The 18926-nt window shown below is 59.5% G+C and overlaps 2 protein-coding genes across 2 annotated transcripts; one reads left to right on the top strand and one right to left on the bottom strand.

The window, feature by feature from the left end:
• The first annotated feature begins 11046 nt into the window (after positions 1-11046).
• Positions 11047-14439, top strand: APH1A (aph-1 homolog A, gamma-secretase subunit). Its single transcript, XM_068414875.1, has 7 exons — positions 11047-11170; positions 11879-12049; positions 12796-12869; positions 12973-13095; positions 13185-13312; positions 13646-13769; positions 13997-14439. Exons 1-7 carry the CDS (start codon positions 11058-11060, stop codon positions 14059-14061), a joined length of 798 nt encoding a protein of 265 aa, XP_068270976.1. The 5' UTR covers positions 11047-11057; the 3' UTR covers positions 14062-14439.
• Positions 14440-14734: 295 nt separating this feature from the next.
• CA14 (carbonic anhydrase 14) lies at positions 14735-18364 on the bottom strand. The gene is made up of 11 exons (XM_068414825.1): positions 18313-18364; positions 18142-18162; positions 17275-17448; positions 17058-17200; positions 15917-16012; positions 15768-15834; positions 15517-15674; positions 15295-15421; positions 15153-15173; positions 14971-15055; positions 14735-14863 (listed from the first exon to the last, which is right to left on the bottom strand). The coding sequence occupies exons 1-11, from the start codon at positions 18362-18364 to the stop codon at positions 14785-14787; spliced, it is 1023 nt and encodes a 340-aa protein (XP_068270926.1). The 3' UTR covers positions 14735-14784.
• Positions 18365-18926: the final 562 nt, after the last annotated feature.

Raw genomic sequence — 18926 nt, 5'->3', positions numbered from 1 at the left:
AATTGTGCTTATCGCTGACTTCTGTGGGGTTTAAAGAGGGTCTGTGATCCTCTGGTGTCGGCGTTACCCACGTCAGCATCCGTGTGATTCCAAATCTGGTGTCTGTGGGGGGAAAAATAAAAAGCATTTCAGGGTAAAAGCTGAAAAACCTACGAATTATCGCTAATATTGGCCACTAGCCAGAAAAAATGAGTGTATTTGGTCAGACGCAGCGAGTCGGCGTCCGCCCCGCGCTGGGCTCCCGCCTCGTCCTGTGCCCTGGTCTGAGAGGCGTGAGGTGAACAGAAGAAAAATGGGAGAGTTAAGGAATAAAAGGAGAATTAGGCACTTTTTTTGTTGTTGTTTCAGATCCCGTCGCTCCGTGTGATGCTGATGGAGACGGTTCGTGTTCTCGGCGTTAAGATCTGACGTGAGGTTGGTGGTGACGGACGTGCCGGGACACTGCGTGAGGACAATGAGTTGGGAACGATAAATGCAGCAGACCAGCCCCAGCCCTCGTCAGTGGGTGTGTGAATGCACGAAGCCAAGTTTACTCCCCAAAACTCCATCCTCATCTTCACGGGTCTGTAAAAAATGGCCTTGCAACCCCCAGAGCCAGTCGCCTCCTCGCTGGCCCCGTGGAGGGCGACTTCAAGCTGCTTTTCCGTAGCCGTGTGCGTTGCACGTGTGTCGCTGGTGGTTTTGGGGGTGAAACCAGCCACTGCTGACCGCCCCCCGTACAAGAAGCATCACCGACGGGAGAAACAAGCCCTAAAGCCCCCCCACCCTTATTTTTCCCCTCTTTTTATCTTGCATCCATCAGGTTGCGAGGGCTGGATGCCCCGTCTGAGGCTGGACCATCCGCAACCCGCAGTTGCCCCGCGCCGTGGGACGGCAGAGGGTGAGCAGAGTCACACCAACGCCTGCTCCGGGGGCTCACAAACCCCCCGTGGGGCTGCAGCCCCCCAGGACGCTGCACCCAGTCCTGGGAGTCGTGTAATGGTGCAGCACTGGTGGTTTCTCAAAGGGTTTGATAAGGTGAGAGACCTTGTGCTGGCAATAACTGGGAAAGGTTTTCAAACCGGGAGGGAAAATCCTCTTTGTGTTAAAGCAGCTTATCCCGGGGGGGGTTGCGGGGAGAGCTGGGCGGGCGTTGGGGGAGCGTGAAAAAAAGGGATGAATCTGGGAAAGCAACTTGTGAAAGTGTCCGGACAGGGATGGCTTCACCCTCAGCATCGGATGCGGACGGAGGAAAAGCTGCAGGATTTACCGTTGGCTGTCCCTCCTTCCCTGTAATTCTCCCCCCAGAAATGCAGTGTAGACACACAGAGTGTGGGATTGCGTTTTTTTTTTCCCCAGCTGGACCGAGTGAAGCCCTTATAAACTTAAATTTCTTGACCAAAAAACCCCATTTCTGGCATAGTTTGTTCTGCGTGGGGGCTGTGTTGTTGGAGGGGCTTTTTTTGTCCAACTTCTGATTGCACTGCAGATATTGCTGGTGTTTCTAGAAAATAAACAGGATTAAGAGCAATTCTGGAAAAAACTAAGTGGAAAACTTCTGCCTGCTTTTCCTACCTACCTCATAGCTTGGGTTTAGATGCTCTAAAAGGTCCCTGTGATGGGACGAGCGCTGTATTGGGTTCTTGCTCTTGTTAGTCCTGTTCTGCTCGTGTTTAGTGATGATTTAACGAGCAACTTGCAAATGCAACCGGGGGGGACGGCTGCCAGCACGGAGGGTTTGTCCCTAAACGGCCCCATTTAACGGGGTGGTCTGGGAAGATGGGACGTGGCCAAACCTACGTGCGGGCCCTGAGGTGCTGAGGTTTTCCTGGAGAAATAGGGGCAGGAGGAGAAATGGGGTGGGAATTGGGGCGGGAGGAGAAATGGGGTGGGAATTGGGGTGAGGGTAGGGAAATTGGGAGGGAATTGGTGAGGGAAATTGGGAGGGAATTGGTGAGGGAAATTGGGAGGGAATTGGTGAAAGCTCGTCTCCTGCTTTCCTGGAGGGTGTCAGTGGCTTCACGCTAGAGACCGACCGCCGATTGTTAGTGATTTTATTGGCAGGAGTTCATATTTACAACAGAATAATAGGAAATAGGAAAGAACCTAGTCATGACAAAGCCCTGCAGTGTTTGCACGACTCCTGTGGCTCGGGACGGCGTCATCCATCTATTGAAAACTCCGTCCGCGGAGTCACAACCGTCCGCGTCACTTCGAGGGTGCCGTTGCCAACGATGTTCTGGTCTTCATCAAAGCCGCCGTGCCTGGAAGGAGGGGGAAAGGTGAGGCAGCGCTTTGCCACGTCCTCCTATTGTGTTTCAAGCCACGATGAGGCAGGACGGGGATTTCGTGTGCGTCTGGGACGTCGGGGAGCTCCGGCCTTGGGGAGAAAGGGGGTTTGGGTGGGGGAGCAGGGGAGGTGCCGGGGCTGGGAGCCGCTTTGGGCAAAGGGTGCTCACACCACAGCAGCTCCTGCTGTACGCGGAGAGGTCACTTGGGTGCTTTGGAAAAATACCCTAAAATGCCTCTTCGGGTCGTTAGCAGCCGTTAAAGCTGTGGTTGTCCTGAACGTCGCAGCTGGGCGCCTGAGAGGTTGAATTATTTTTTAATTATTTTGAAAAGTTGCTGCAAAGCGCGGCGTTTTCTGCATTAGAATTTAATTTTACTGGGTTAAAGACACGGTTTTAGCGAGCGCTCAGATCCCGTGGGGGCTTTCGTACCTTGTGCGGAGGAGCGCGGGGGGGTCATAGCAGGAGGAGCAGGAGGCTGAGGAGGGTGACGAGGGGCAGGTGGCACCGGAGGGAGGATCCCCCCGACTCCTGAAAGTACTGGCAAGTCAAGGAGAAGAAATCGGTCAAAAAGGGCTCGGTTTAGTGAACATGAGGGGGTGGCGTCGCCTTTTGGAAACCCCTTCCCCAAAGCCCTGACAGTGCTTGGGTGGATGCACAGGAAAAGGACTAACATAGGATGTCCCAACCTCGGGTTAACGTGAGGGATCCCTCACTGGGACCGGTTTGATGTTATTTAATTAGGAAAACTGGGAATTTCCCCTTCTCTGAGCTTCTCCTGTGCAAACTGACAAACTAAGTCCATGGCCAACTATCACGGCTGTCGCACGGGTGCACTTTGCCCAGAGTGTTCATGGATTTAAAATCAACATTTTAAATCCATTTATTTCTTCTCGCCACAGCGATTTCGCTGGGGAAGGGCCCCTTTTCTCAGAAATTAAGAGAATTTATGTTTAAGAGGTTAGTCGGCCTCTTCTCCCAGGCAACCAGCGACAGGACAAGAGGACACAGCTTCAAGCTTTGCCAGGGGAGGTTCAGGTTGGACATTAGGAAGCATTTCTTCTCAGCAAGGGTCATTAGCCATTGGAAGGGGCTGCCCAGGGAGGTGGTGGAGTCACCATCTCTGGAGGGGTTTAAGAAAAGCCTGGACATGGCACTTAGTGCCCTGGTCTAGTTGCCATGGTGGTGTCAGGGCAATGGTTGGACTCGATGAGCCCAGAGGGCTCTTCCAACCTCAGTGATTCTGTGAAATACGAAGAGAAAGCCCGACTCACCTCGTACGAATACATGGTGGGTATCAACGTGGTGTTCTCAGAGTAATATTCTACCGTTGCGTATAAGTAGTCACCTGGAACGAGAGCATCGTCCGGAGGAGTCTGCGTTAACGTTCAGGGTAACCGGGCAGGCGTCCTGCCCGCTCGTGCTGTTGTGACGATACCACCAACACCAGCATCGCTTCCAGAGGTTGGAAACTTAATTTCTGAGCCAGCGAGTCTCTGCCCAGGGTTCTCGCTGCTCTTAGTCCGTCTCAATGATCTTTTTAGCTCAGCACGACGTGATTTCAGGCGGTGACAAGAACCGCCGGAGGCAGAACAGCTCCAGAAAAATGCCCTTTAACTCTAGTTTTAATCTTGTTTTATGTTTTACACCGCCCTTGTCTGAGCATCACTTCATGGTCAGACCCCTCCGGTGTCGGGGCACGTTCCTCCTACAGGTTATTCACGTTAGTATCGGAGGATCCTGATGTGGTTCAGCCATAAATATTCTCATCTGAGAGGGTCTCCCGAGGCTCCTTTTAAAGGCAGGGGAGACACTGGGTACCAGTTTCTCTCCACTGACCGTAAGGGAGGTCGGGGCACCTCTGTGCACCTCATCCAGCGCTGGGTGAGAGGAGTTCCGCTCGTATGACGTTATTATTGCGTGGCTTTTCCCTTCTGAATAGTCAATGTAATTCAAATTAATCTGAATAACTTGGATAAATAAACCGCTGCTGCTTTGCTCGCGTGTCCTGCCTGAGCACCCGCGGGGGCTGTAACCAGCCCCTCGAGCTCCCACGGGTCACCAAACCCCCTTGGTTCACCCAAGCAGCATCTCCCCAGACTTTAGGTCCCTTTTCCTACGGGTATTTCTAGAAAGCCCCAACGCTTGGGAGGACCTTGGGCCACGGCAGCGCCTTCCCTTCACGGCAGCCTCGAGCTTTGGGCATCGATTCGGGGCGCTGGGGTGGCAGCGCGGGGGGGTGGGATGGGCTCAGCGTCCCTCGGGGGTTATTTGGAGTCGCAGAGGACTCGGTTCAGTGGCTTCTTGGTGCCTTTGCTTTGGTGGTCACGGGCAAAGCCTGACCTCCCCACCTGGCAGAGGTGGGATGGAGACCTCCCGGCATCCCCCCACCCCCGGTTATTCCAACTGCTATAAAACCATCAAAAAAAGCAGCAAGAGCTTCTCACCGAAACGAGACGCGTAGTCATATAAAAACTCCGTTATCTCCTCTTCTCCTCCCGTCTCGGCATCCCCTGGAAGCAAACAGAGAAGCAGCGGCTCGGCGGGCGCCTGGATGCGGTTTCTCACGAATAGTTTCACTGATTTATCGGCGCTTTGTGCAAAACCCGTTCCCACGTGGGAGCAACGGCCTCGCAGTCCGGCCCCTCGTTAAATCAGACCATGTTGTAGACCCGACCCGAGCTCGTCCCAGGTGGTTTGGGTTTTTTTTTCCTTTATTTTAGGTGCAGATGTGCCGAGAGAGGGAGATGCCGTGATGGGGTTGCAGCCCCCCATCACCTCCCTGCGCCCCATACCCCGAATTTTTTGTGGGGTGGATCTCAAAGCTCCGCGTCGTGCGTTCGGAGCCGCTGCCCCGGCTGCTTTATTCCCCACGAGCCTTTTGCTGTGAAACCACTGAGGAGGTTTGCATTTCCTCAGGGCTGGGTCGCTATAAATAGGTTTCTGAATCGCACGCCGTTGTCAAAGCCGCATCAAGTTGCTCATTTCCCTTTTCCAAATACAAGGTTAAATGTGTTTTCTTTTTTTCTGGCGTCTTATAAAGCGGACTAATAGGGAATATTAATATTATAATACTTGCATACCATATACCCTCATACAATAATATATTATTATATTTTAATACTCATATATACTCATAATATTAATTATAATAGTTACACTATTAATTACTGATGCTGTCGGTCGTTGCCGGGGCCGGCCGTAGCTCTGGGTACCCCTCTCTAAATCTTTACACCGTTTCCTAACGTCGCCCCGAGTCTCCCGCATCCAAAACCTCTCCTCGTTAGGAAATTCTCCGAAAACGATGACCCGGCCTAACGACCCACCCACCCCCCCCACGCGCCTTCCCACGCTCCCCCTTGGCAAACCCTCGGCTCTTTTTGGCTCCGGCAGCGTCAGCGCCGGCTCTCGGGGCGCGTTAGCCCACGCACGGAGCTTTCTGAGAAAGTTATTCCGAGTTGGCCGCTGTATTTACACTGGAGCCACGCTAAGAATAATAGAGGAGATGTATCGCTTCCAGCTGGAAACCCCCCTCCGCCGCCGCCTTTAACCCCTCGCGGGACGTTTCGCCGTTGCCTTCGCGCTGTGGGGGAGGCTCCGGCTCTCTGTGGCCCCAGGTCCCCATTACCCCCCTGGGCCGGTGCTGCCCGGTGTCTCCCGGTCCCAGAAACGTCACTTCGGTGCACGTGTGTTCACCCCTGGGCAGCTCCGGGGTCCTGCCCCAAGCTGCCAGCGCCGTGGTTCTCCCCGCGTCTCCTTGGTGCCCACCTCACACTTCAGGAAATCCTGTTTGGGGTTTTTTTTCCCCCCCCTTGATGAATCAGGCTCTGTTAATAGCTCCCAGCTGGATAGTGCAAATTATTTTGAATGCAATATGGGAAACATTCGTTACCAGACTCTGTTCTCCGAGCACACGCTGGGTTCTGTAAGCCCAGACTATATCCCCCAAGCCCGGACTATATCCTCCAAGCCCAGACTATATCCTCCGAGCACAGACTATATTCTCCGAGTACAGACTATATTCTCTGAGTACAGACTATATCCTCCAAGCACAGACTATATTCTCTGAGCAGAGACTATATACTCCAAGCCCAGACTATAATCTCTAAACCCAGACTATATCCCCCAAACCCAGACTATATTCTCCAAGCCCAGACTATATCCTCCGAGCACAGACTATATTCTCCGAGCACAGACTATATCCCCCGAGCACAAACTATATCCCCCAAACCCAGACTATATCCTCCAAGCACCCACTTTACTCCAACTTTTAGCAATTGCATCACATTTTCCCCTGGTTTTGGGGTCTTTTTGCTGACCCCCCTCTCCAAACAAACACCCCGAGACCTTTCAGCCTCCAAGACCCCACCCTGAGCACCGGGCAGCATCCCCACAGCGCAGAAATAATTCGAGCCCGTGATTAAATTAAATTGCAAGCTGAGAAAAAAAAAAACCAGAGGAACTTATTTACCCGGTAAAAAATGAAGAACCAAGAGCGCTGCGATGAAGAAGTTCGTCATCCTACGCCTCGGTGTCGCCCGCCGGTGCGGCTCCTCGCGGCTGCCCGGGAATTTCTTGAGCCGTCCCAGCGGGGGCAGGAAATGACTCTTGCGAGGGCTGGACCGAGCAGCCTCCGCGCGCGGAGGGGAGACAAGTTTTTATCGCGCTCGGCCAAGCGGTGCGATGCCAGGCTGGGCTGGGGGATGCCCCGCGCGACGCCCGCGGCACCGCTCCGGCTGTGGAAGATTTTTTCCCTTTGCAACGACTTTCCCGAGGGCTGAGTCACAATCTCGGGGAGTTGTTCCCCGGGGAGGGTCGGTGCCGCTGGCTGAGCTCGCAAGTGGAGGGAGGACGGTCTTGGTTGTGTTGTAACGGAGCAGGACGGGGGTTATTAATAGCAAATCTTGTAGGGATTGAGGCAAAGGCAGAAACGGCGACTGGGAGCCAGATTTGGGTCCCGACTTCCTTAACTCTTGAGGGATTTTTTTTCTTGGCTTCATTTCACCTTCCCACGCTTCAGTTTCTCCATCAGTGAGAAGAAACGTGAGCGGGCGTGGGCTTATTTTATTTCATCGTGGGTAGAAATACCCCGGGTTGGGATGCTTCGGGAGCCACGGGCGGTGTTTGCCATCGCGCCCCGTCTCTGCGTCGGCGCGGTGCGGTGCCTTGGTGCGTGCTGGTACCTGCTGCTGCTGGTCCTCTCTCCTCTGAAAAGGAAAACAAAATAGGAAAATTATTTATTGGAAGAGAAATGGGCAGAAAAACAAAATCCAGCTCTTCTGCTTTGTGGGGAAAAGCTGATACCGGCGCAGGTGGCCTTCTGCAAGGAGATGGCGTGATGCTGGTGGAAACTGGGGTTAACTGGGGTGTGAAGCGTGGTGCAGGAGGTGGATGGTGGCGAACTGAGGAAGCAAAAGTCTCGGAGCGGGAGAGAGGAGCTGTGTTTTGAGATACGATGAGAAGAAATTAGTAATTAAGAAGATTCGCCTGGAAAGAGAAACCCTTCCCAGCCAGGCTCAACGCGGGAGGGGGGGCAGACCCCGCTCTCGCCTTCTCTTTATCCCCCATCACTCCAGGCACCTTCTCCCCATCTTAAAAATCTTTTCCCAACCTGATATTTCAGTTTTCCCCACCAAAACACCCGGAGGATGCTGCTCCCCCCCAGCCACGGCCCCGGGGGCTGCATCCCCCCGTCCCCCGGTGGGTGGGGGCTCGGGGGGTTTCCTCTTGCGGAGGAGAAAACGGAAGCGAGTTGTTGAGCGGGGCCAGGGAGTTTAATGGCAAACAGCCGCGCTGAGCCGAGCCCTCGGCGGGGCACGGGCTGCGGCCGGGCCGGGGGGGGCCACCAGCTGCGGCGGGACCGGCGCGGGCACCCACGGGGCAACCGGCCGCGGAGAGCGGCAGCAGCTGATGTCAGTCCCATCCTTGTGGCATCTTTTTGAAACCAAGGGCTGCCATCGATTTTAAAGCGAGGATTCCTACCGACTTTAAGCCCAGGATTTCTGTCGATTTTAAGCCAGGGGTTATCATCAGTTTTAAACCAAGGATTCCTATCGGCTTTAAGCGAAGGACTGCTATTGATTTTAAGCCAAGGATTGACACCAATTTTAAGCTAAATATTGCGATCAATTTTAAGCCAAGGATTGCCACTGATTTTTAAGCTGAGGATTCCTGTTGATTTTAAGCCAAGGACTGCCATCAATTTTAAGCTGAGGATTCCTATTGATTTTAAACTAACGGCTGCCATCGATTTTAAGCCAAGAATTCCTATTGATTTTAAGCCAAGGATTACTATCAATTTTAAGCCAAGGATTGCCATCAATTTCAAGTCAAGGACTGCTATCAACTTTAAACCAAAGATTGCCATCAACTTTAAGCCAAGCATTGCCATCAACTTTAAGCCAAGGATTGTTATCAACTTTAAGCCAAGGATTACTATCAATTTTAAGCCAAGGGTTTCCAAAGGCGGATTTTTTTTCAGCTAAGCCTTAGCCCAACTGAAGAGCTTCTCAAGCGCATCCCAAACGCTTTTTGCAGCCTCCCGGGGCTGGACGCGCTTTGCCGAAGGGGCTTTTCCCATCCGTGGGGAGACGCTTGGCAAAGGGTTAAGCGCTGAGGAATGCTGAGCAGGCAGGAAGCGAATGTGTCCGAACCCTCCCCTCGACCCACAAAAATAACATCAAAACTCAAAAAATCTCAACCCAAGCAGAAATCTGACCTCGTTGGGGTGAATCCCACCACGGATGGAGCTGCCGGCTCGGCCGGGAGGTGTTTGGGTGGCGTGGGGAGACGTCGAGCAACCCCTTGGCACCAGACTGGCTGCGGGCACGTGGGTGCCCAGCGCGAGCGTCCCCCGGAGCATCCCGCAGCCTCGGGGCGCGAGGGATGGTGCCGGGGGAACGCGGAGGTGGGTTTTGAGTTGCGTTCCTGGCTGGAAAAAGAAAATACTATATTTATTCAGGTTTTTTTTTCCTTTTATGTTTGTTCTTACTCGCTTTTCACATCTCGCGACAGCGCAGGAGCAGCCAAACCCGATGGCTTTTCCATCTCCGATCCCGCGCTCCTTTCCCAAAACGAAATTCCTATTTTGCACAAGCTCTGGACTTTTATGCCTTTTTTTTTTTAAATTATTATTATTAATTATTATTATTATTAAAGTTTACATGCCGAAATCAAACCGTAAGAGGCCGAGCAGCGTGGGAGCGATGCGTTTCCCATGGGAAAACGCAGCGTGCGAGCCAAAATAAATTAAAATAAAATGTTTTTTCCAGAAAGGGCCGGCACAGCCCGGCTCGTGCCCCGGGCGCCGCGTCCCGGGGGGCTCCGGGCACCGGGTGAAGCCCCGCGGCCGCGGGTTTTACGCCGAGGACGAAGGAGCGGGTGAGGTCAGCGCCGGCCCCGCGCTCGGATGCGTTGTGTCATTTCCCACCTTTCAGGGGCGGAAGCGAAACTCGAAGGGAAATTTAACAAAAAAAAACCGCAGCCGGTAAATAAAGGCTCTTCCCTCGACGATAACCCGCGCGGAGCAGCTGGCGCGAGCAGGGCGCTGCGGAAGCCACCGAGGGGACGTGGTGCTGCGGCAGGCGAGGAGGTGGATGGAGGAAACCCCGAAGGCTCCGTTCCCCGTAGCGGGTCCCCAGCGCTGCCCGGGTGCCGGGGGTGGGACGAGCCCCCCGCGGGGTTTGCTGCTCGGAATGAAGTTCTCCTGCTCGGGAGCAGCGGCTGCGAGCGGGGTGTGCGGCTCGGCCAGAGGGAGCGGGAGGGGATAGTGGGATGCGTTAGATCCTTTGGGGTGAAGAAAAAGAAAATGCGCTGTTAAACGGTAATTTGTAAAGAAATAAAAATAGAATAAAATAAAAAATGAAGTTAAAAAATGAAATAAGAAATAAAATAAGAATAAAATAAAAAATTTTAAAAATGAAATAAGAAATAAAATAGGAAATAAAATCAGAAATAAAATAAGAAATAAAAAAAATAAAAAAAAAATAAAATAAGAAATAAAAAAATAAAATAAGAAATAAAATAGGAAATAAAATAAGAAGTAAAATAAATAAAAAAAAGAAATAAAATAAGAATAAAATAAAAAATAAAATAAAAATAAAATAAAAAATATAATTAAAATAAAATAAAAAATAAAATAAGAAATAAAATAAGAAATAAAATAAAAATAAAATAAAAAACAAAATAAGAAATAAAAAAATAAAATAAGAAATAAAATAGGAAATAAAATAAGAAGTAAAATAAATAAAAAAAAGAAATAAAATAAGAATAAAATAAAAAATAAAATAAAAATAAAATAAAAAATAAAATAAAAATAAAATAAAAAATAAAATAAGAAATAAAATAAAAAATAAAATAAGAAGTAAAATAAAAAATAAAATCAGAAATAAAATTAAAAATAAATTAAGAAATAAAATAAGAATAAAACAAAAATTAAAAAAATAAGAAATAAAATAAGAAATAAAATAAAAAATAAAATAAGAAATAAAATAGGAAATAAAGTAAGAAATAAAAAATAAAATACGAAACTGTTCCTCACCCGCGGCCCCTCCAGCGGGGGGTTTGGGGGTGCAGAGGGGCTCCCCCCCCCTCCGGGGCATCCCCGGGGCCGGTCCTACCCCCCCGCCCCAATACTGCCGGAGCGCGGCCTCCCGCCGCCAGGGGGCGCTGTCCCCACGCTGCGGACCGCAGCTCCCGCCCCGCCCCGCTTGGCCCCGCCCTCCCGGCACCGCCCCGCTTGGCCCCGCCCATCCGGTCCCGGCCCCGCCCCTCCGGCCCCGCCCCGCCGCCATGGGCGCCGCCGTGTTCTTCGGCTGCGCCGCGATCGCGTTCGGGCCGGCGCTGGCGCTCGTGCTGCTCACGGTGGCGGCGGAACCGCTGCGGGTCATCGTGCTGGTGGCGGGGTGAGCCCGGGGGGGGGCTGCGGGGGCCGGGCGGGGTCAGGGGGCGCCGGGGGGTGGGCGAGGGGGGCAGCTGGGGGGGGCCGGGAGCATTGAGGGGGGCTGTGGGGGGCAGTTGGGGGTCAGGGGGCATTGAGGGAGCAGTTCTGGGACCGTTGGTGTCCTGGGGGGTGGGCAGCTGTTGGGGGGGGCTGTGGGGGCAGTTCTGGGGCAGATGGGGGGGGTCTGGAGCAGGGGAGGCAGCACCAGGGGGGTGAGGGGGCAGTTGGGGGGGGTGATGGGGCGGGCAGGATGGAGGTGGTCAAGGGGGCAGTTGGAGAAGGGGGGGGGGCAGTTCTGGGGTGGTTGAGGCAGCTCAGGGTGGATGGGGGGGCTGGAGGAGTCTGGGGTACAGGCAGCACTGGGGGTGTGAGGGGGTCTGAGGGGGGTGGGCAGCACGAGGAGGGGCTGATGGGGAGCCCTGGGGGGTGGCAGCGCCCCGGGGGCAGTTGTGGGGTGGCTGGGGGCAGGCTGGGCCTGGGGGGGGGGGCCTGGGGAGGGTTTGGGGAGACGCCTGCGCTGGTGGGATGGGGCTGTTTGTGGGGGTGGGAAGGGCTGGTCTGCCCCGAACACGGGACTGGCAGCCCGGGCAGAGCACGCGAGCGGCCGGGCACACGCGTGTGCCGCGCGGTTCGGAGTGTGGCCGCAGCGTCCCCCTCTCTCTGTCCCCAGGGCCTTCTTCTGGCTGGTCTCGCTGCTCCTCGCCTCCCTCGTCTGGTTCGTGTCGGTGCAGCTCAGTGACCGGGAGGACGCCAGGCTGCAGTACGGGCTCCTCGTCTTCGGGGCCGCCGTCTCCGTCCTGCTGCAGGAGGTTTTCCGATTCGCCTACTTCAAGCTGCTGAAGTGAGAGCGGGGCCGGGGGCGGCCTGTGGGTGTGCCCTGGGGGGGCGGGTGGCTTGTCCCCATGCCCAACCTTGAATCCTGTGTCCAGTTGTGGGCCCCGCACGTCAAGAAAGATGTTGAGGTGTTGGAGCGAGTCTGGAGGAGGGCGACCAAGCTGGGGAAGGGTCTGGAGGGTCTGACCTGCGAGGAACGGCTGAGGGAGCTGGGGGGGTTTAGCGTGGAGAAGAGGAGGCTCAGAGGTGACCTTAGTGCAGTCTACAACTACCTGAAGGGAGGGTGGAGCGGGGTGGGAGTCGGCCTCTTCTCCCAGGCAACCAGCGATAGGACAAGAGGACACAGCCTCAAGCTTGGCCAGGGGAGGGTCAGGTTGGCCATTAGGAAGCATTTCTTCTCAGCAAGGGTCATTAGCCATTGGAAGGGGCTGCCCAGGGAGGTGGTGGCGTCACCATCTCTGGAGGGGTTTGAGAAAAGCCTGGACATGGCCCTTAGTGCCCTGGTCTAGTTGCCATGGTGGTGTCAGGGTAATGGTTGGACTCGATGAGCCCAGAGGGCTCTTCCAGCCGCACTGATTCTGTGACCTCGGCTTTTTCTCCGGGGGACCCCACAAAGCTTCGTCCCCATTAGCTCCTGGGAGGCAGCGGTTCCTCCTCGCCCCGGGCTGGTTCACAACGCTCCCTTCCCCTCTCCTGCGTGTCGAGGCCGCTGTCCCGAAGCGGCCGCTCACCCTTTCCCTCCCGCCCGCGCAGGAAGGCAGATGAGGGTCTGGCGACGCTCAGCGAGGACGGCCGGTCCCCCATCTCCCTCCGGCAGATGGCTTACGGTGAGCACAGGCCCGGGCTGCCGCTGACGCTCCCGGTTCCCCGTCCCCGGGGCTCGCGGTGGAGGTGGCACCGCTCATGGCCAACTCCCTTCTCCCTCCGCAGTCTCGGGCTTGTCCTTCGGCATCATCAGCGGCGTCTTCTCCGTCATTAACATCCTGGCAGACTCCGCCGGGCCGGGCGTCGTGGGCATCCACGGCGACTCGCCGTACTACTTCATCACGTCGGGTGAGGCTGGGGGCCGGCGCGTGCCGCGGGCTGGTGGCCGAGGTGCCGCGGCAGCACAGGGGTTCCCTGTCGCCTTTTTTCCCCCCCAGCGTTCCTCACCATGGCCCTCGTCCTGCTCCACACCTTCTGGGGGGTGATCTTCTTCGACGCCTGCGAGAAACGCCGCTACGGCTGCCTGGGGCTGGTGGTCGCCAGCCACCTCCTCACCTCGGGGCTGGTGAGTGCCGCGAGACGCCGGCCCCAGCGCGCGGCGGTGGTGGCTACCATTGTGGGGAGGGGGCCAGGGGGTCACCCACTGCTGCTTTGGGCTCCCTAAATCCCCGCCACTGAGCTGCGGGGCGAGTCACGGCCCCCCCGGGCCCTCCCCGGCGCGGGCAGCGTGTTGGGGTGCGCGTGGGGGACGGGGGTTAGGGGAGGGCTGGGGGCCGATGGAGGCAGGAGTTTAAGCCCGGCTTAGCGGCGCTCTGGAGGCTCCCTGGCTGTCTGGGGGGGTCTGGGGGGGCGGCTGGCGGGCGGTGACGGTCCTGACCCGGCTCTCTCCGTCCCCCAGACGTTCCTGAACCCCTGGTACGAGGCCAGCCTGGTCCCCATCTTCATCATCACCCTCTGCACGGGCCTCTGGGCCTTCGTCACTGCCGGCGGCTCCTTCCGCAACGTCCTCAAGTGCCTCTCCTGTAAGGGGGGGCCGGGGGGCGTCACCCCTGCGGCGGGGGGGCTTTTTGGGGGGGGCTTTGTCCCCTTTTAGGTGTTGGGGGGGGTTGGACGCAGGTGCAGGGGATGGAGGCGGATGGGTCTCGCCTGCAGCCATCACCCTGTTATTGAAGGGGGCTCCTGGCCCACGGGGGGGGTCCTGCCCCCAAAGCCCCCCGCGCTCACCCTCTCCCCCTCTGTGCCCCCCCAGGGAAGCAGGAGGACCACGGCCGGGTGATGATGTACTCAGCGCTGCGGGTGCCTGTCGAGGACTGAGCGGCGGCCCCGGCACGTCACCGCGCTGCCTTCGCCCCCCCCGGCCCCTCACCATGGCACAGGGGCGGCTCCGTGCCCCGGCCCGCTCCGGAGGGGATGTTTGGGGTCCCACGGGTGCTCGTGGGTGCCCTTAGTGACGTCCCTGAGACTTTTTTTCCTTGCAGGAGGGGGCCGGGGGCCCTGTGGTGTGGCCGGGCTGCGGGGCTCAGGGTGGGGACCCCCCCCCCCTTCCCTTGTGTTTCCCCCCAGGGGGGTCCCCACCCTCGGTGCTCCACAGAAGGGGGGTGATGCTGTGGGGAGCCAGGCCAGGGGGTGCTGTGCCCTGCTCACCCCCAGGGTCGTGGCTGGGGGGGCGCACTCGTTACCCGCTGTGCAACTTGGGGGGGGGTAAATTATTTTTTTGATTCAAAGTAAAACCCTTTTAATAGAGCGACGGGTCCCACGGCGCCGAGGCGATGGTGGGGGGGGCAGAGGGGTCAGTTCCCCCCACCCTGCTCCGCTCCCAGCCCCTGGCTGAGCTTCGGGGGGGGGCACGGGGGTGTCGTGGCTTCTTGGGGCTGCCAAGACCTGGCCCCAAAGCGCCCCCAGCAAACAGCCCCCCTTTAACCCCCCCCAGTAAAGAGCCGCTGGTGCTGTGGGGTGGGGAAGGGGCTTTATTTCCAGGGGGCTCCTGGGGTGTGGGGGGGGGGGCGATGGGGGCCCCTCACACCCCGCCGGGGGGGTTCAAGGGCGGAGGCCGTCGGAGGGGGGGCGGCGGGAGGAGACTCTGAACACGACGTCCTGCTCCTGCGCCTGCCTGGCCCTGCCTCGGCGAGGGGAGAGGGACGGAGGTGAGTGACCCTCCCCTCGGGGGGTCCCGCTGCGGGGTGGGGGGGTCCTTCCTTGGGGCGAGGGGGGGGCGGCCCTCACCGCATCCTCTTGGCCACGAAGTAGACGGCGAGGGAGAGGCCGAGGCAGCCGCAGACGGCGCCGAAGACGATGGCGACGACTTCACCTGCGGGACCCCGTGGGGGGCTCAGGGAGGGCTGGGGTGGGGGGGTCCACACACCCCCTGTCCCCCCCCCATCCCAGCCCCCCCGGCCGGGCCGTACCTGTCGAATACCCCTCGGGCGCTGCAAGAGAAGAGCCGGGGCTCAGCGCCGCAGCCTCGTGCCCCGCCGGGGCTGTGGGAGCCGTTGGAGGGGTCTGGGGGGGCCCTTCCCACCCCCCCCCCCACCCCGGGCCGGCTCTCACCCCTGGGGAGGGACGTCAGCACCAGGCGCTGGTTGAGCTCCTGCGGCGCCCGGAAATTATCCACCAGGCGCTGGGGCTCGGGCTCGGCCGGCGCTGTGGCGTAAAGGGCTCCCTGGAGCTGCTCCAGCTGAAATGGGGAGTGGGGGGGGAGCACTGGGGCTGTTCCCCCCCCCCCCCCCCCCCCCCCAAAACGAGGGGGTTTCACCCCAAAGCGGGTCCTACCTGCGCCAGGCTGAGGCGGATGGGCTGGTGGAAGAGGGTCCAGAGGACACCCTGGAAGCAGGGGGGGGTCGTGAGGGACCCGTTGTAGCGGTAGTAGAGGTCGAGGCGGGGGGGCAGCAGGTCCTGCACGCTGAAGGGGGGGACGGTGGTCGTCTGCCCTGGGGGGGGGGAGCGGTTTGGGGGGCGCAGAGGGGGAGTTTGGGGTGTCCCCCCCCCCCCCCCCCTTCCCCGTGCACTCCCCGGCAGCTCACCCGCGTGGCGGATGCTCCCGAGGTGGCTCAGGATGTTGTCGTAGGCGGGGTGGGGGTCAGCACCCACCTGGGGGGGGGTAAAAGGGGGGTGGGTCAGGGCTGGGGGGGGGGGTTGGGGGTGTCGGGGGGGTGCTTTGGGGTGCACCTACCTCCAGGAGGACGCCGAGCACGGCCAGCCCCCCCGCGTGGTGCTGGGCCTCGGCGGCGTCGGCGAAGCGCTCGGCGTCGTAGTGCACCACGTGCATCTGCGGGCGGGGGGCTCTGCGGGGCGGGGGCAGAGCGGGGACCCCCCCAGACCCGCCACCCCCGGCCGGTGACACCCCGCTCGCCCCAATTCCCACACCCGGTTCCCAGAGCTGATCCCCCGCCGCTGCCTGCGCCCGGCCCGGCACCTTCCGCCCCCGTTTCCCACCCGTTTCCCCTTCCCACTTTCTGTGCCCAGACCCATTTCCCACACCAGGACCCTTTTCCCATTCCCTGCACCCATTTCGCACCCCCAGACCCATTTCCCACCCCCATTTCCCACCCGTTTCCTGCCCCCAGACCCCTTTCCCATTTCCTGCACCCAATTCCTGCCCCTAGACCCATTTCCCTCACCGTTCCCATGCCGTTTCCCACACCCAGCCCCACTCCCACACCCATTTCCCACCCCCCAGACCCATTTCCCACCCCCATTTCCCTGCCTGTTTCCCACACCAGGACCCATTTCCCATTCCCTACACCCAATTCCTGCTCCCACACCCGTTCCCATCCCAGTTCCCACACCCAGCCCCGTTCCTGCACCCCATTGCTCATTTCCCACACCCATCCCCTTTCCCAGAGGCCAGGGATCCCTTTGGGACCCCCAACCCCTTTAGGGCCCCCACCCCTTTGGGACCCCCAACCCCTTTGGGTCCTTCCACCCCTTTAGGACCCCTTTGGGACCTCCAACCCCTTTGGGACCCCTTTGGGACCCCTTTGGGACTTCCAATCCCTTTGGGACCCCCAACCCTTTTGGGACCCCCAATCCCTTTGGGTCCCTCCACCCCTTTGGGCCCCCCAATCCCTTTGGGGCCCCTTTGGGACCCCCATCCTTTTGGGACCCCTTTGGGACTCCCAACCCCTTTGGGACCCCTTTGGGACCCCCATCCTTTTGGGACCCCTTTGGGACCCCTTTGGGCCCCCCAATCCCTTTGGGACCCCCACCCCTTTGGGACTTCCAGTCCCTTTGGGACCCCTTTGGGACTCCCAATCCCTTTGGGCCCCCCGCCCCTTCGGGACCCCTTTGGGCCCCCCGCAGCCGCCCGGTACCTCGGCGGGGGCGCGGTGTCCGTCCACGAGGTGCTCAGCGCCGCCGGCGCGGCCGGGCCGGCCCCAGTGGAAGTGGAGCTGAGCGGCGGCGAAGGCGCGGGGCAGCCCCTGGAGCCGCAGGGAGGGCGGCAGCGCCAGCACCGCTGCGGGGGGACACGGGGGGGTCTCAGCGGGGCTGTGACATGCAGGGACCCCCCCCTCCAGCCCCCCCGCTCACCGGTGTGGCCGTTGTTGGCGAGGGTGAAGGCTGCGGCGCCCGGGTGCCCCACGGGGAGGATGGGGGGCAGCGAGGGGTCCGGCTGCGCCCGCCGCGTCTCGATGTCGATGGGCGACTGGGCTCGGCCCCCGCACGCCGGGTGCCCCTCGGGCCAGTGCTGCTGCCCGTGGGGGCCTGCGGGGGGGTGCCCAGGGGTCCGGGTGGGCCCCCAACCCCCCATGGGGATGGCGCTTCACCCAGCGCGGCCCCGTGACCCCAAACGCCCTCGTTTGCCCCCAAACGAGGACACGGGTGACGTCCCCAACGTGCTCGTTAATCTGGGGACATTTTTTCCGGCCGGGGGAGCGGGGACAAAGCTGCACCCGTGGGGCTGGGGGGGGGCACCCGTGGGGTCCCCGTGGGCCCAGCGGGACGGGGCTGAGCCGGGATTTGGCCGGGGCCGGATCCTAATTGGCTTTGGCAGCGGGAGCGGGGCCGAGGGTTATGTAAAGGAGCACAATGGGACCATTGGAGCGAGGGGGCACCCGGGGGGGGCACGGCGGGGTGGCACCCACCCACCTCCTTCCCATCTGGGGGCACCCAGGTGGCTGGGAGTGGGGGGGGGGGGGCATGGGGGGGCTGCACCCATCCATCTCCCTCCTATTTAGGGAGACCCAGGTATTGGGGGGGGCATGAGGGGCTGCACCCATCCAACCCCCTCCCACCTTAGGGGACCCAGGTGTCCAGGAGCAGGGTGGGGGGCATGGGGGGGGGCGTTGCACCCATCCATCTCCCTCCCTTCTGGGGGGACCAGGGTGATGCCCTCCGCTCTGGGGGGTGTGTGGGGTGGGGGATTAGGGCAGGGGGGGTCCCTGGGGCCCCACTCACCCTCGTACGCCCAGTGGGGACCTGTGGGGGGGGAGCAGAGGTGTTGGGGGCCGGGGCTCAGGTGGGCCCCCCCGGCAGCCCCCGTGGGTGCTGGGGGCTGCACCCCAAAGCGGGTCCCGCTCCCGGGTGCCGGGAATTGGGGTGACGGCCTGAAGGACGGGGGGCACTCACCGGCGGGCAGGGCGGGGGCCAGGCCCCCCAGCAGCAGCAGGGCACGCAGCATGGCGGGGGCTGCGGGGGGCCGGGTGCTGCCGGCCCGGCCTTAAATACCCACCCGGGGGGGGGACGGGGAGGGATGGAGGGGCCATCGCCGGGGCGTCGGGGCGGGGGGGTTTTGGGGGGGGGCTGGGGGGAGCTGTGGGGCATGTGGGGGGCTGTGGGTGCTGGGGGGGGGCTTATGGGGGGCTGCGGGTGCTCTGGGGCTTGTGGGGAGGCTGGGGGGGGGTTGGGGGGTATTGGGGGGACACTGGGGGGGGAGCCTTGGGGGGGGGCTGTGGGGCTTGGGGGGGACTATGGGTGCTGGGGGCCTTGGGGGGGGAGCCTTGGGGGGGGCTGTGGGGCTTGGGGGGGGCTTGGAGGGGGCTGGGGGTGCTCTGGGGCTTGTGGGGGGGCTTGTGGGGGGGCTGGGGGCCTTGGGGGGGGCCTTGGGGGGGGCTGGGGGGGGCCCTGGGGCAGGGCCGGCCCCTGCACAAGCTCCCCTCGCCCCGCCCCCTTCCAAGCCACGCCCCCTCCGAGCCCCGCCCCCTCCAAGCCACGCCCCCTTTTCCCCTCCCCGGGGAGGGGCG

Source organism: Nyctibius grandis, chromosome 17, assembly GCF_013368605.1.
Source record: "Nyctibius grandis isolate bNycGra1 chromosome 17, bNycGra1.pri, whole genome shotgun sequence".
Taxonomy (NCBI): domain Eukaryota; kingdom Metazoa; phylum Chordata; class Aves; order Nyctibiiformes; family Nyctibiidae; genus Nyctibius; species Nyctibius grandis.
Note: the sequence above shows the minus strand (reverse complement) of the source record. Positions and strands in the feature narration are given on the sequence as shown.